This window comes from Rhineura floridana, chromosome 1, assembly GCF_030035675.1.
Source record: "Rhineura floridana isolate rRhiFlo1 chromosome 1, rRhiFlo1.hap2, whole genome shotgun sequence".
NCBI lineage: Eukaryota > Metazoa > Chordata > Lepidosauria > Squamata > Rhineuridae > Rhineura > Rhineura floridana.
Window position 1 is genome coordinate 323,281,389 of NC_084480.1, and position 14,329 is coordinate 323,295,717.

The 14,329-nt window shown below is 50.5% G+C and overlaps 1 protein-coding gene across 17 annotated transcripts in view; it reads left to right on the forward strand.

Moving 5' to 3' along the window:
• Nucleotides 1–12,588, forward strand: part of SCRIB (scribble planar cell polarity protein) — a 120,565-nt gene extending 107,977 nt beyond the window's left edge. For 11 of the 17 annotated variants that reach the window (XM_061607270.1, XM_061607271.1, XM_061607272.1 and 8 more), the window contains 6 exons: nt 6,004–6,156; nt 6,891–7,030; nt 7,220–7,257; nt 7,925–7,999; nt 9,832–9,883; nt 11,082–12,588. In XM_061607270.1, the coding sequence (XP_061463254.1) occupies nt 6,004–6,156; nt 6,891–7,030; nt 7,220–7,257; nt 7,925–7,999; nt 9,832–9,883; nt 11,082–11,230 (607 nt within the window). In that variant the 3' untranslated portion in view covers nt 11,231–12,588. Of the gene's footprint in view, nt 1–6,003; nt 6,157–6,890; nt 7,031–7,219; nt 7,258–7,924; nt 8,000–9,831; nt 9,884–9,971; nt 10,001–11,081 lie in introns of all 17 variants that reach the window. The other 6 variants (XM_061607283.1, XM_061607277.1, XM_061607276.1 and 3 more) reach the window with 5 other exon arrangements.
• The last annotated feature ends 1,741 nt before the right edge of the window (nt 12,589–14,329 follow it).

Here is a 14,329-nt window from a genome sequence, read left to right on the forward strand (position 1 = left end):
CCTTTTCTTTGCCATCCTCATTGAGTAGCTGTGCCATCGTTTCTTTTCTCTGTCTTTTACTATGGACATACCTGAAGAAAGGTTTTTTGTTGCTTTTAGCATCGCTCACTAGCCTCAGCTCTTTCTCAGCTTTAGCCTTCCTGACACCATCCCAGCAATTCTGTGCTACCTGTCAGTTCTCTTCCTTTGTGGTCTGGCCTTCTTTCTACTTCCTGTATGTGTCCTTTTTTGTTTTCAGGTCATTTCTAAGCTATTTGTGAAGCCACATTGGCTTCTTCTGCTGCTTCCCCCCTTTTTTCCTTGTTGAAATTGCTTGCCATTGTGCTTTTAGAATTTCCTTTTTTAGAAACTCCCACCCATCTTGGACTCCTTTTCTCATTAGGGTGGCTTGCCATGGAACCGTATTTACAATTGTTCTGAGTTTATTAAAATCAGCTTTCCTGAAGTCCAGGGTGCGCGTATGGCTACTCTCAGCTTTTGCTTCTGTTAAAATCAAGAATTCAAGTATGGTGTGGTCACTTTCCCCCAGAGTTCCCGTAACTGCCACTTCATCCACTATGTCACCTCTATTGGTCAGAAGCAAGTCAAGGATAGATGATCCTCTAGTTGCTTCCTCTACTTTCTGTAGGAGAAAGTTATCTCCAGCACAAGTCAGGAATTTCTTGGAGGGGCCGTGTTTGGCCGAATTTGTCTTCCAACAGATATCAGGATAATTTAAATCCCCCATTACTACTACATCATGCCTCCTTGAAATATTGGTAATTTGCTTTTCAAAAGTTACATTCTCATCTTCTCCTTGATTGGGTGTTCGGTAGTAGACTCCAAGCACCACATTCCTTTTGTTAATTGCCCCATTACTTTTAATCCAGATACTCTCGGTGGAGCTACCAAGCTCATCTTCCTGTATTTCTGTGCAGGGATATATATTTTTAACATATAGTGCGACTCCACCTCCCTTTTTATTCCTTCTGTTCTTCTTGAATAAGTTGTATCCTTCAGTTGTTGTATTCCAGTCATGTGAGTCATCCCACCAAGTTTCAGTTATACCTATCAAGTCGTAATTACCCTCCTGTATTAAGAGTTCAAGTTCGTCCTGCTTGTTTCCCATGCTCTGCGCATTAGTATACAGACATTGAAGACCATGTGATATATGGCTTGGCTTCCTAACTACATTTTTCTGAGGGCTGTTACTAGGCCCTATTAGAGCCGATCTCTTTGGTCCTGCTACTGTGCATAAGCTTTCATCAGTCGTTACCACCAAGTTTACGTCTCCCTCCCCTTTAGGATTCAGTTTAAAGCCCTCCTGATGAATTTCTCCATGCTGTGGCCAAACACATTCTTCCCGGTCCTTGTGAGATGCAACCCATCACTTGCCAGCAGTCCATCTTCCAGGAACCATAGCCCATGGTCCCAGAATCCAAATCTCTCATGTCGGCACCATGTTTTTAGCCATTCATTCACATGGAGTATTTTTGTTTCCCTTTCTACTCTTCTGAGTACTGGAAGGATGGATGAAAAAACTATCTGGGCCCCAGAATCCTTGAGTTTCCTTCCCAGAGCTTCAAAGTCTGATGTGATTTCTTCATAGCTCCGTTTGGCAGTGTCATTTGTTCCCACATGGATGAGGAGAAAGGGATACCTGTCGGTGGGCTTGATGAGTGATGGCAACCTTTCCGTCACATCTCTAATCCATCCTCCTGGTAGACAGCATACCTGGCGAGTCCACGGATCTTCTCGGCATACTTGGGTTTTGATCCCTTGCAGTAGGGAGTCTCCCACTACTAGTACTCTTCTCTTCTTGTTGTGGGGCGTGGTTTCATTGCCCCTGCTTGATTGAGCTTCAGCCTCTCGCTCGTTGTCGCATGGGGTCTCCTGTAATTCTTCCACCACAGGCTGTCCTCCAGTCTCATCCTCGAGTGGTTGAAAGCAGTTCCATAGCTCCACTGGTGAAGGGTGTCTTCTAGATCTTCTGCTCCTGTCACCCTTTCCTACGGAGTTTCCTCCACTTCATTATTCCTCTCCAGAGCAGTCTCCTCTTCTGCCACCACATGCTGTTGCTCCTCCACCTCCACATCTCTTTGCTGCTGTTGTTCCAGCATTCTGTCTAAGAACTCTTCATCTTCTCTTATAGTCCTCAGTGTGGCCACCCTCCGTTCCAGGCCTCTCACTTTTTCTTCCGACAGTGCCACGAGCTTGCACTTGTTGCAGGTGTACACCATGTTGTTCTCAGGCAAGAAAACAAACGGCACACACCTTGCAGGTCACAACCACTGGAGAATCCTTGCCTTTCATACTCTCTTCTCTGTTTCTTTCTAACTACTTGTTTTGGAGTGACTTGTGCTTTGTCCTGTCCTACTTCAGGGTAAACTTGAGAGTCCCACTAGTATGCAGTGCGCTGTACAAGGAGAATTAGTAATTTGTTTGGGGTTTTTTTTATGGACCTCCCCCATGACCTCCTGTCAAACTCCTTTGTCAAACTCCTGTTTGCTCTGCCTGTTCACTCGCTCTGTTCGCTTGCTCTCTGAAAGCTGGCTTGCTTATATGTCCTTACCTGAAGATCAACTGAGACAGCTCCCTCTGCTCTGCTCTGCTCTGCTCTGCTCTGTTAGGAGTCAGGAAGCATAATGATGAATTGATTCCATCAAGGAAGCCACAGACCTGAACTTACAAGATCTGAACAGGGTGGTTCAGGACAGATGCTCTTGGAGTTCGCTGATTCAGAGGGTTGCCATAAGTCGTAATCGACTTGAAGGCACATAACAACAACAACATTATATAAAAGAAAAGAACAATACAAAACATTTTCTTCAATTAAGAAAACAAACCAAGTATCCCCCATCTTATAACTGCTCTTGGTTTCTTCTTACTAAGTGTGGAACTTTGCACTTATCCCTGTTAAATTTCATTCTGTTACTTTCAGCCCAATGCTCCAGCCTATCAAGATCCCTTTGAATTTTGCTCCAGAATCGTACGTACTTATCAATGGTTCCTTCTCAAACTGGGCGGAAGTAACGAGTGGGGTACCACAGGGCTTGGTCCTGGGCCCAGTGCTCTTTAACATTTTTATTAACAACTTGGATGAGGAGATACAGAGCACGCTTATCAAATTTGCAGATGATACAAAATTAGGGGGCATAGTTAATACCATGGAAGACAGAAACAAAATTCAACGGGACCTTGATAGGCTGGAGCATTGGGCTGAAAACAACAGAATGAAATTCAACAGGGATAAATGCAAAGTTCTACACTTAGGAAAAAGAAACCAAATGCACAGTTATAAGATGGGGGATACTTGGCTCAGCAATATGACATTTGAGAAGGATCTTGGAATTGTCGTTGATCACAAGCTGAATATGAGCCAACAGTGTGATGTGGCTGCAAAAAAGGCAAATGCTATATTAGGCTGCATTAACAGAAGTATAATTTCCAAATCATGTGAAGTATTAGTTCCTCTCTCTTCAGCACTGGTGAGGCCTCATCTTGAATACTGCGTCCAGTTCTGGTCTCCGCACTTCAAGAAGGATGCGGACAAACTGGAACGGGTTCAGAGGAGGACGACAAAGATGATCAGGGGACTGGAAACAAAGCCCTTTGAGGAGAGACTGAAGGAACTGGGCATATTCAGCCTGGAGAAGAGAAGACTGAGGGGAGATATGATAGCACTCTTCAAGTACATGAAATGTCACATAGAGGAGGGCCGGGATCTCTTCTCGATCGTCCCAGAGTGCAGGACATGGAATAATGGGCTCAAGTTGCAGGGAGCCAGATTTCGACTGGACATCAGGAAAAGCTCCCTAACTGTTAGAGCCATACGACAATGGAACCAATTACCTAGAAGGTAGTGGGCTCTCCAACACTGGAGGCATTCAGGAGGCAGCTGGACAGCCATCTGTTGGGAATGCTTTGATTTGGATTCCTGCATTGAGCAGGGGGTTGGACTTGATGGCCTTATAGGCCCCTTCCAATTCTACTATTCTATGATTCTATTATATCCACAGCATTCCCACAGTCTACCAGGGAGGTTACCCGATCAAAAAATGAGTCTGGCAGGATTTGTTCTTGATAAATCCATGTTGGATTCTTGTAATAGCTGCATTGTTTTCAAGATGCTTACAGATTGACCGCTTTATAGTCTGCTCCAGATTTTTCCCAGGGATTGATGTCAGGCTGACCAGTCTATGGTTCTCAGGTTCCTCCTTTTTGCCCTTTTAGAAGACAAAGTCCAGATTAACCCTTCTCCAGTCATCTGGCACTTCATCCATGATTTTGCAAAGATAATATACAGTGGTTCTGAGAGTTCTTCAGTCAGTTCCTTGAATATTCTGGGAAGCAGTTCATCGGGCCCTGGCGATTTGAACCCGTTCAAAGTAATTAGGTATTCCTTGACCATTTGTCTATCAAGCTCAAGCTGCAGTCCTGCCCCGTCAACTTCATGTTTGTCAGGAGGATCATAGACCCTCTTTTGGGAGAAGACTGAGCCAAAGTAGGAATTGAGCACTTCTGCCTTTTCTTTGTCATCTGTTATCATTTTGCCATCCTCATTGAGTAGCTGTGCCACCATTTCTTTTCTCTGTCTTTTACTATGGATGGTACCTGAAGAACACTTTTTTTGTTGCTTTTAGCATCCCTCGCTGAGGTCATTCTCAGCTTTACCCTTCCTAACACCATCCCTGCAATTCTGTGCTACCTGTCAGTTCTCTTCCTTTGTGGTCTGGCCTTCTTTCTACTTCCTGTATGTGTCCTTTTTTGGTTTCAGGTCATCTGTAAGCTTTTTGTGAAGCCACATTGGCTTCTTCTACTGTCTTCTTTCTTTTTTCCTTGATGGAATAGTTTGCCATTGTGCCTTTAGAATTCCCTTTTTTAGAAACTCCCACCCATCTTGGACTCCTTTTCTCATTAGAGTCACTTACCATGGAACCTTACTTACCATTGTTCTGAGTTTATTAAAATCGGCTTTCCTGGAGTCCAGGGTACACATTTGGCTACTCTCAGCTTTTGCTTCCTTTAAAATCAAGAACTCAAGTACAACATGGTCACTTTCCCCCAGAGTTCCCTTAACTGCCACTTCATCCACTGAGTCACATCTGTTGGTTAGAACCAAGTCAAGGATGGCTGATCCTCTAGTTGCTTCCGCCACTTTCTGGAGGAGAAAGTTATCTCCCACACAAGTCAGGAATTTCTTGGAGGGAGCATGTTTGGCAGAATTTGTCTCCCAACATATATGGGGGTAATTGAAGTCCTCCATTACTACTACATCATGTCTCCTTGAAACACTGGAAACTTGCTTTGCAAAAGTTTAATCCTTCTCCTTGATTGGATGGTCAGTAGTAGACTCCAACCTTGTTCCTTTTATTCCTTACCCAATTTATTTTAATCGAGACTGTCGGAGGGGCTACCAAGCTCATCCCACTCTATTTCTGTCCAGGGATATATATTCTTAACATATAGTGTGACTCTGCCTCCCTTTTCTATACCTTACAGTCATTTTGAACAAGTGATATCCTTCAGTTGCTGTATTCCAGTCATGCTGATGCCAGCGGGGCACTGTGGCTCATTTTCCAGCTGGTTCTCAAGTGCCTTGGAGAGGGGGGGAGAGAGATTGAGTGGGGTGGGCAGGGAGGCTCCTTAGGGGTGTGTCAGTGCTTCAGACCCCCTTCCATGCACACGGGATCTCATTGCCCCCTCTAGTCTCAAGTGGGGAGGGAGCTCCCTTTGTGTGGAGATGCCCTCACAAGCTCACCCTGTTCTGATTCACCTCTCAGCATGGTTGATTCTGTGTGTTGAGCAAGTTCAAGGCAGGCCTCTGCACCCTTCCCCTGCCCTTCTTGCCCCGTGCATGTGCTGGGGGGGTCCACCATCACCTCTCCCCCTCTGCCTGCAGCCAGGGAGGGATTCTGGGAGACCCTCTCACCTTGCAAGTCCTGGCTGCCTCCTGCCCAATCTGTCTCTTTCTCTGTTTGTCTGCCTGCCGTGACTTTTGCATCTCCCTCCTCTCCTTCTCAGCTCTTCCGCCCTGGAAGAGAGCCTTAAACAGTACGAGCAGGACCTGGCCAGGCGGCTGTACCAGGCCCGGCAGCAGGCACTGGGGCAGCAGGGCCCTGCTGCTGCTGCCACCGCCACCTCCTCAAGAGCCCCTGGGCCAGGAGGCCAACCCAGGTGTGCAGCGCTTTCCCCTTCACCCCACCAAGTACAGAGCAGGATCCCAGCTCCAGAGATGCCCCCTTCCCTTCCCCCCCCCCGGTCCAGAGGGGCAGCCTGGCCACACTTGGGTGAATTCAAAGCTGGGACTGGGAGGAGGAGGAAGGGTGGTGGTGGTGGCGGCAGCTGCTGCCTTTGGGGGCTCCCTGCTCTTCCCCCTCCGTGTCTCCTTTGAGCCCCTCTGGTGGACTGACTTCAGTCTCGGTGCTCTGTGCAAAGGAGGAGGTTGGACCTATCAGGGTAGGGACCCAGGAAGCTGCCTTACAGTGAGTCAGACCATTGGTCCATCCAGCTCAGTATTGTCTACACCGAGTGGCAGCAATGACTCTCCAGGAGTGAAGACTGGGGACATTCCCAGGCAAACTATCTGGAGATGCCCCCATTGGCGACTGAGGCCAAGCAGCAGCTCTGCCACTGAACGGTGCCCCCCCCCCCGAGCCTGCAAGGAGTGCTATCCCATGCACAACTAGGCTCCAGCCTCCTTTGCAACAACCAGGGGCAGGTGGGCTTCCTCCATCCCCAGAGCACCGGCTGGATGTTGCCCTCTTTGTCTGCTTGCCGGTGGCCCTTCTGTGTTCAGCCCTGTCTGCAGGCTTGGCCAAGCCAGGCAGGGTCGGTGATCCCCCAGGGTGGCCATGGGAACGCCTGGCTTGCTGACCTCTCTCGGTCTCTTTCTCTCCGCTGCTGGGCAGGATGAAGTCTCTAGAGCAGGATGCCCTCAAGGCCCAGATGGTGATTGCAAAGTCCAAGGAGGGCAAGAAGCGTGGCATGCTGGAGCGGCTGGCAGAGTCGCCCTCGCCAGCTCCCACTCCTTCGCCAACACCCTTGGAGGGTAGGTCTTTTGACTTCGCTTTCCTTTGAGTTTTACATCCCACTCTTGGAAATGGAAACGCACGGCTGGCTCCTGATGGGGAGAGAGTGGTGTTTGTGTGTGAAATACATCCTTGCACACCCTTGCACGGTTATTAATCCTCTTCCCATTTCTCTCTCCGACTCCCCCCAAATTCTGCCTCTCTTTCAGACTGCAGCTCCCGGATCCTCACTTCACCAGGCAGGCTGGTAGGATGTGGCTTCACTGCTCTGAGGGAGGGGGGTGGTAGCACCTGGGCATGGGAATCCCTTGCCGCTTGGGGTCAGAGGGTGTCTCCTGGATGTGCCTGGGGTCAGAGACCTCCTTCCCCGCCCCGTCGCCATTTCCTCTGTCCCTGTAGGGACTCCCTCCCTCCACCTCGTTCTCTCCTACTGCTCCCTCCCTGCGTCCCTTCAGCATCTTGGCCAACAGGTGCCCCTCGCACCACCCTCCTGTGGTATCTGCGCTTGCTCTGAACAGCACAGGGAGCCTCTCCACCTTTGCCCCGGATGGACTCTGTGCAAAAGCCAGGAGTTCATTGCTGCCCTTCACTGCCCAGGGCACCCGAGGCCTTTCGGTAGTTGGGCTTCAAGGCACTTGGTGTGGGAAGGAGCCAGCAAAAGAGCCCCCAGGGTCAGGGTTGTGGGACTGTGCTGGGCTTCAGAGGGGACGAGCCCTTGGCCCAGGCTTATTTAGGAACGGGCAGTCTGAAGGAGCCCCGCTTCATTGCGGAGACGCTTGCCTGCCCACTAGGGGCAGGGTGAGGATAGTGGGCTCTGTCATTCCTCCTCCTAAACCTCGTCTCCCTCACACCTGCCTTCCCACACCCTCCTTCATTCTCTCTTTCTCTGCCTCTTCCCTTCTTTCCTCCACTAGTCTGTGCCTGACAAGAAGTTCCTCTACAGGGCATTTGCTGCCATTCCTTCTTCCAAACCTGTTTATGAAATCCAGGTACAAGCTGCATGCTTTCTGTGATGGCCAGAAAGGCCCCTGCAGGCACGTCTTGCCTGGAGCTCTGTCTCCTGGCAGGGGAGGAGGGAGTGGCTTCCTTGCAGCCCTTGTACAGAGTTCTGTGGGTTAATGGCAGCAGTGACTGTCAGGCTGGTGGTTGGACTCCTTGGGGGACAAGTTCCGTCGGAAGCAGCTCATGGTGTGTCCCCCTGCAGCACGGGTGGCTGGGTGCGCTTCTGTTTTAGCCTTTGTAAGCAGTTTGCTCCTCCAAAGGGGGGAGGGCTCTAACTTGTTGGGAGAAGTGCCTGCTGTCCTGAGTTCGGTTCCAGGGAGCCGGTGGCAGGCGAAGGGCAGAAGGGCACAATTGCCTGAGCTGCTCTTCCAGGGTGGCTCTCACCCCCTCTTGCCCCAGGCAATGTGTTCTTGCGCTCTCTCCCCCTCCCCAGCTTATTATTTATTATTTGGTTTACATCCTGCCCTTCCTCCCTGTAGGAGCCCAGGGCGGCAAACAAAAGCACTAAAAGCAGGCTAAGACATCATAAAAACAGACTTTAAGATACTTTAAAATTAACACAAAACATCTTTAAAAATATCTTTTAAAAAAAGCTTTCAAAACATTTTTTTTTTAAAGTTAAACACATTTTTTTTAAAAAGGTTTAAAAGCATATTACACAGCAATTCCAACACAGACACAAACTGGGATAAGGTCTCCACTTAAAAGGGTTGTTGAAAGAGATAAGTCTTCAAAAGGTGCTGAGAAGAACAGAGATGACACCTGACAAATATTGAAGGGGAGGGAGTTCCACAGGGGAGGTGCTGCCACACTAAAGGTCAGCTTCCTGTGTTGTGTGGAGCAGACCTCCTGATGAGATGGTGTCTGCAGGAGGCCTTCACCTGCCGATGGCAGCAATCTACTGGGCATATAAGGGGTAAGACAATTGTTAAGTATCCTGGCCCCAAGCTGTGTAGGACTTTGTAGCCAAGACCAGGCACCACCATATCAAGAAACACGAAGGCAGGTGGGTGTTGCGGTAAAACCTGCCTGGCGGTTGCCTTTGGCTGCTGCCAGATCGTCCTGGCTCGTCATCTGGCAAGGCCTGTAAGTGGGCCGCCTTCCGCCACTTTGGCCTGTGGAAGGGGTTGGATCTAGCCGCCCGCCTTGTCCCACAGCCTTTCCAGGCCTGCGCTTGGAGGCTCCAGAGAGCAGTTGGCCTTCGTTTCTCAAGAAGCCTAATTCTTCCAGCCATGGCCAGCAGGGCATGTTGTTTATTTATATAATTTATGTATTAAGTTTATATCCCGTTTTTCCTCTTCTCCAGACAGTGTTCTGGGGGCTGGGAGCTGCTGGGGCATCACAATTTGGGAGCGTGTGAGCTCACACCAATATGTGTGTGAGAGTTGTAAAGTTCCAGGGTGGCATCTCTGGCCAGATCACGTCTTTTCAAAGAGGCCTTGAGGACACCCATTGCCCATCCCAGTCCTGGGGCGCCACCACCTTCTGGCCTGGGGCCCCCCGAGATGGAGGGACACTTTAGTACCAGCCCAAAGCTCTGGAATGCTCTCATGCTTCCTGCTCCTGAGGCAACAACCAAGATTTGGGCCACCGGCCTGCTTCTGATTCCTGCTGCTCTTAATATTCCTGCCCCCTCCTTTCCTCACCCCGCCCATCTCCCTTCTTCCTGCAACTGCCTGCTCTTCAGAGTGTGCTCCCATGCACCATGCAGGAACTGGCCAGGGCTGTCTTATGACTGGTGGATCTGTGTGGGCCCCCGAGAAGGGGTCAGGGACATGAGGCAGCCCGGTGTTAATCTGGTTCTCCTGTGCTCTTCCAGACTCCAGATGGCGGTGACACCTGCAGACTCCTCAACGACTCCAGCAGCTCAGGTGAGTGGGGAGCCTCCTAGCTCCAGAGCCACCATGCTGCCACAGGCATTTCACTCCTAAGCCGTCTGCTTGTTCTGTTCCTTTTTAGAGTGAAAGGTCAGCCACAGCAAGTAGTGGGTAGGACACTCTTGCACTGCCTAGGAACGGAGTGCTGTGATGAGCATGCTTCTGGTGGGAGGGGGGCAGTGTGTGTGTGATCCTGCCTAAGGAGCCAGGGATGGCCAATGAGCATGCCCAACCTCTTCCTGCTTTTGGTTTGGAATGTGAAAGTTGGCTGGGGGCCTCGATGCTGGGAGCCTAATTCCAGGCGAAGCCATGGGTCCCAAGACGTAATGGTACTTGGCAAACAGGAGGGGGAAGCGTTCTGCAAGACTGGTGGGGAGAGGGAACTGGTCTTCCACCTTCACAGCTGCAGACGGCCACAAAGTGTGAGAGCTGCATTGAAGGCCAAAGGCTCTTTCTCCCAGGGGGCAGCGGAGGCTTCTGTGCTTTGCAGAGGAGCAGCATCAACATTGTCTTTAGGACTTGGGAAGTCAGTTTGGAGTGGCTGGCTCCCCCCCCCCCAGCTGCTGATTGAGCAAACTGTCCTGAAAGAGGGTCTTCAAGTGGGAAAGTGAGCAGCTCCTGGTCTCTACAGGAGTATTTTTGAGCCCCAAATCAGCTCTAAAGCAGCTTATCCTCCCTCCTGCCCCCCAGCAGCACTGCAGAAAGAATCTCTGCTTCCATTGGCCTGCTGGCCGTCCCCCCTGTGTCTCCTTAAGTGGGTTTACGGGTTAGGTTTTGCTGTTAAAAATTTCCAGGGAAGGGGTAGGAGCCTGTCTGTGTTCAACACACCCTACACTGATTGCACAGTGCATGAAAAGCTGAGGCAGCCATCAGGGCAGGCGAAGGCCTCTCAGTTCCCTAGAGCCGCCTGGCACCTCTGTTAGCAGGGCAGCCGGGGCCCAGCAATGTCCGGCCTGGGGCCCCACAGCCTCCCCTCCGATCCTCCACCCTCCTGCAGCAAGGAGAGCATGAAGGAGCCAGAAAGGCGGGTGGGGGTGGCTCCTGGGGTGCTGCAGAAACTGCGCTGGGCGTGGCCCTCCACTCCTGACCTGAATCAATGCAGGCAAGGGGCTGCCATCTTAGGTTGTGGGAAGGTCCTGCCCACCTCTCCTCCTCCCCCCATGATGTTCCTCTGTTTCCTCCCTCCCTCCAGTGAGCCAGGAGCAAGGTGGACAGGTGGAAGACCAGGAGCCCTCAGGGACACAGGAGCCCTCCACTCCCGGGGAAGAGGTGGGACTCTTCCACAGCCAGCGCAAACTCCGGCCCACCCAGCACAGCCTGGAAGCTGCTGTCCCCACATAGCAGACCTGCCCCTCAGGGGCTGCTGGAAACACCTCCGAGCCGACCCTTGGCTTGGTACAGCCTGGTCTGTGGCCGCCTGGCTCCTGGCTAGAGCAAGCTCTCTGGAGCCCACGTAGGCTTTGTTAAGGCTGTGAGCCTCCTGCCTGTCCTCACCATGCAGAGGGGCAGGTTCTGAGCAAACGGGGGCAGTGCATATCAGCAGCGATGGGCTGTGCAGTGTGTGTGTGTGTAAATATTGTAAGGGGGTGTGGGGGGGTGCGTGTGCACGCTGCCGCTACTTCAGACTGACCCTCGCTTGTGGGGAGGGTGGCAGCCCCAGTTGACATTTGCCAAGCAGCGGGGGGACCACTTCTGCATCAGTGACAGGCCACCTGCCCCTTTCAGGGCAAAGGTTGGGAGAGGGGCATTGCCCTCGGGCAGGATGGGCAGAGAAACAGGTGGACTTTTGCCAAGGGCGACCATTTTCCTCTTCCTCCTCCTGTAGAGCCTGGGTGTCTCATCAGTGCCCTGATGCCCAGGGCAGGAGGGAGGAATGGGCAGAAATGGGCACCTCCGCCTATTTAACAAGGGCAGGAGGGCCCTTGTGGGGGCTGCCCGGTGCTAGCAAAGGTAGAACAGTGTGGGAGCAGGCTAGTTGCGTTAGAACGGGGTGATGCAGGTAGAAGATACAGATAAAATAGGGGGAATTGGGGTTGGGGGCAGGGAGAGGGGTAGTGCAACATAGGACAAGGACATTGGGATGGAGATTGGCGGCCGAGGGCCAAACAGGCATGAGCTGTGAGTCGAGACGCTCCAGCAAGTGCGGAGGTTGAGGCTTGCTGCCCCCTGGCTGCAGCCTCTCTTCTTGATGCACGGCCCTTGTTTGCAAAAGGTTGGGTCTGTCTGGAACCCCAACAGGTGGCTGCTTGTGCCACTTTCTTTGCCTCTCCTCGTTGGCCTGTGGTGGGAAGTGGAGCCTCTGCCGAAGGACAGGATGTGGGATCTCATCATGCCAAAATCAGAGGGTTGTTTTGACAGAACTTACCTGTTTGGTCTTCGGCACATGGAGAAGGAAGCTCCTTTCTGTCTGCATCTCTCAAGCCGCACAGTGGCTGCTTCTACATTGGCAGTTAGAGCTTTTTGATTTTAATCTAATTTTAGCATTTGCTTTTAATGAGCAATTTGGGGAGTGATCAGGCCGGGTTTCACTGACTAACAAATTCTCTAGGTGCTGGGCTCTGGCATATCTGTCTTGTCTGTCTGTCTCCTCTCCCAGGACACTCCAAGGGAGATCAAGACTGTAACTAGTGACATTTGTACAACCAAAGAAATCTATTTTGTGGTTCAAGGACAATAAAGTTTACTTTACGTTTTAGAAATTATGCTTCTTTCATCACTTAGCACAATTTTTGCCCTCCTAATCTTGGGCCTGCTTGCATTGTCTAGGCCACAGACAGCAATGCCAGGAGGGCCTTGAATTGCTGGACTGAGGCTCTCAGCCACCAGAAGATCCCTGCCAAAGGCTCATCCCATCACGTCCCACATCCTGTTCTCGCAGTGGCCAACCAGATGCCTCCATGAAGCAAAGGCCTGCAAGTCGGGCCAGTAGGGAGGGTGTGTGTATGTGAGCCTGCACATGTGCAAGGCTGTCTCTTTTGCAGTCATGGTCCTAATCCTAGTGCACAAAAGCCTGATCAGAAATTGATGGTGGCATCCAAAATATTCGTTCTGTTAGCACAAGGGAGTGTCACATCCCTCTCCTCTCCCCGTACTCCCTCTGAATCTGTTCTGGGGGTTCCCCTAATCTCCAGACCAGATTTGGGGAAGGGGCGGGGCACACATGGAGAGAGGAGGGGGAGTTACGTTGTGCAAAAAGAAATCCTTGCCCTAACAGATGGAATAAACCTTGCTCTTAGCAAGCAGGAGCTGGATAAAGTTTCAAGGCAGTTTTAAAACGGGGAAGGCCTCAGCATAGAATGATGCATCAGAGGAACCAGATTCGCTGGGCAGATCACAAAGTAAAGAATTCAGCACAGGTAGCCTCTGTGGAGTGGGGGAGGGTCCTAAATTACTATGACATTAGTAAATTAGTATGCAAGACATTGGTATGGCTTTGCTGGATCTGACCCAGAATTCATCCAGTCCAGCACAGTTTCAAATGGATTGGCCAGAAAGGTCTTTGACGTCCTCTCATAGGTTGCTTGTGTTTCACAGAATCTGCCTTGCTGTGGTGCTGCCTGTTGAATCCTGTGTGTGTCATTCCTCTTTCTTTCAGGAGCATTTAAAAAGCCTAGAACTTGTTAGCTTTGCTCTCTCCATATCTTTAAACCACTGCTTTTCAACCTTGGGGCACCAGATGTTTGTTGGATTACAATTCCCATCATCCTTGGCCATTGGCTAAATTCGCTGGGATTTATGGGAGTTGTAGTCCAACCCCATCTGGGGACCAAAGATTGAAGAACCATGCTTTAAACTATTTCCTCCCAATTTGTAGTGTAAACTACTCAAATCATCTAGTTCTTTCCCCAATCCTTTCCTGTTGGCTCCTTTCCTTGAACCTGTGGTGCCTCACAATTGATACAGATTATATTCCTCAAGAGATCCTTGTGTGCTGTGTTGAGAAGATGCCTTAGGGATACATTCTTGGGTAATGGCCTCCTTACAAGTGCTTTATCATTTCAGACTGATGTTAGTATTATACAGTATTATAATGGAATTATAGAATTGTAGAATTAGAACGGGCCTATAAGACCATCAAGTCAATCCCCCAGCTCAATGTAAGAATCCAAATTAAAGCATACCTGACAGGTGCCTGTCCAGCTGCCTTTTGAATCCCTCCAGTGTGGGAGAGCCCAGCAACTCCCCAGGTCATTGGTTCCATTGTTGTACCACTCTAACAGGAAGTTTTCCTGATGTTCAGTTGAAATCTGGCAGCCTGTAACTTGAGCCTATTCCCTGTCCTGCACTCTGGGACTACTGACAAGAGATTCTGGCCCTCCTCTATGTGGCAAATTTTCAATTACTTGAAGAGTGCTATCTGATCTCCTCTCAGTCTTCTCAAGGCTAAACATGCCCAGTTCTTTCAGTCTCTCCTCACAGGGCTTTGTCTCCAGTCCCCTG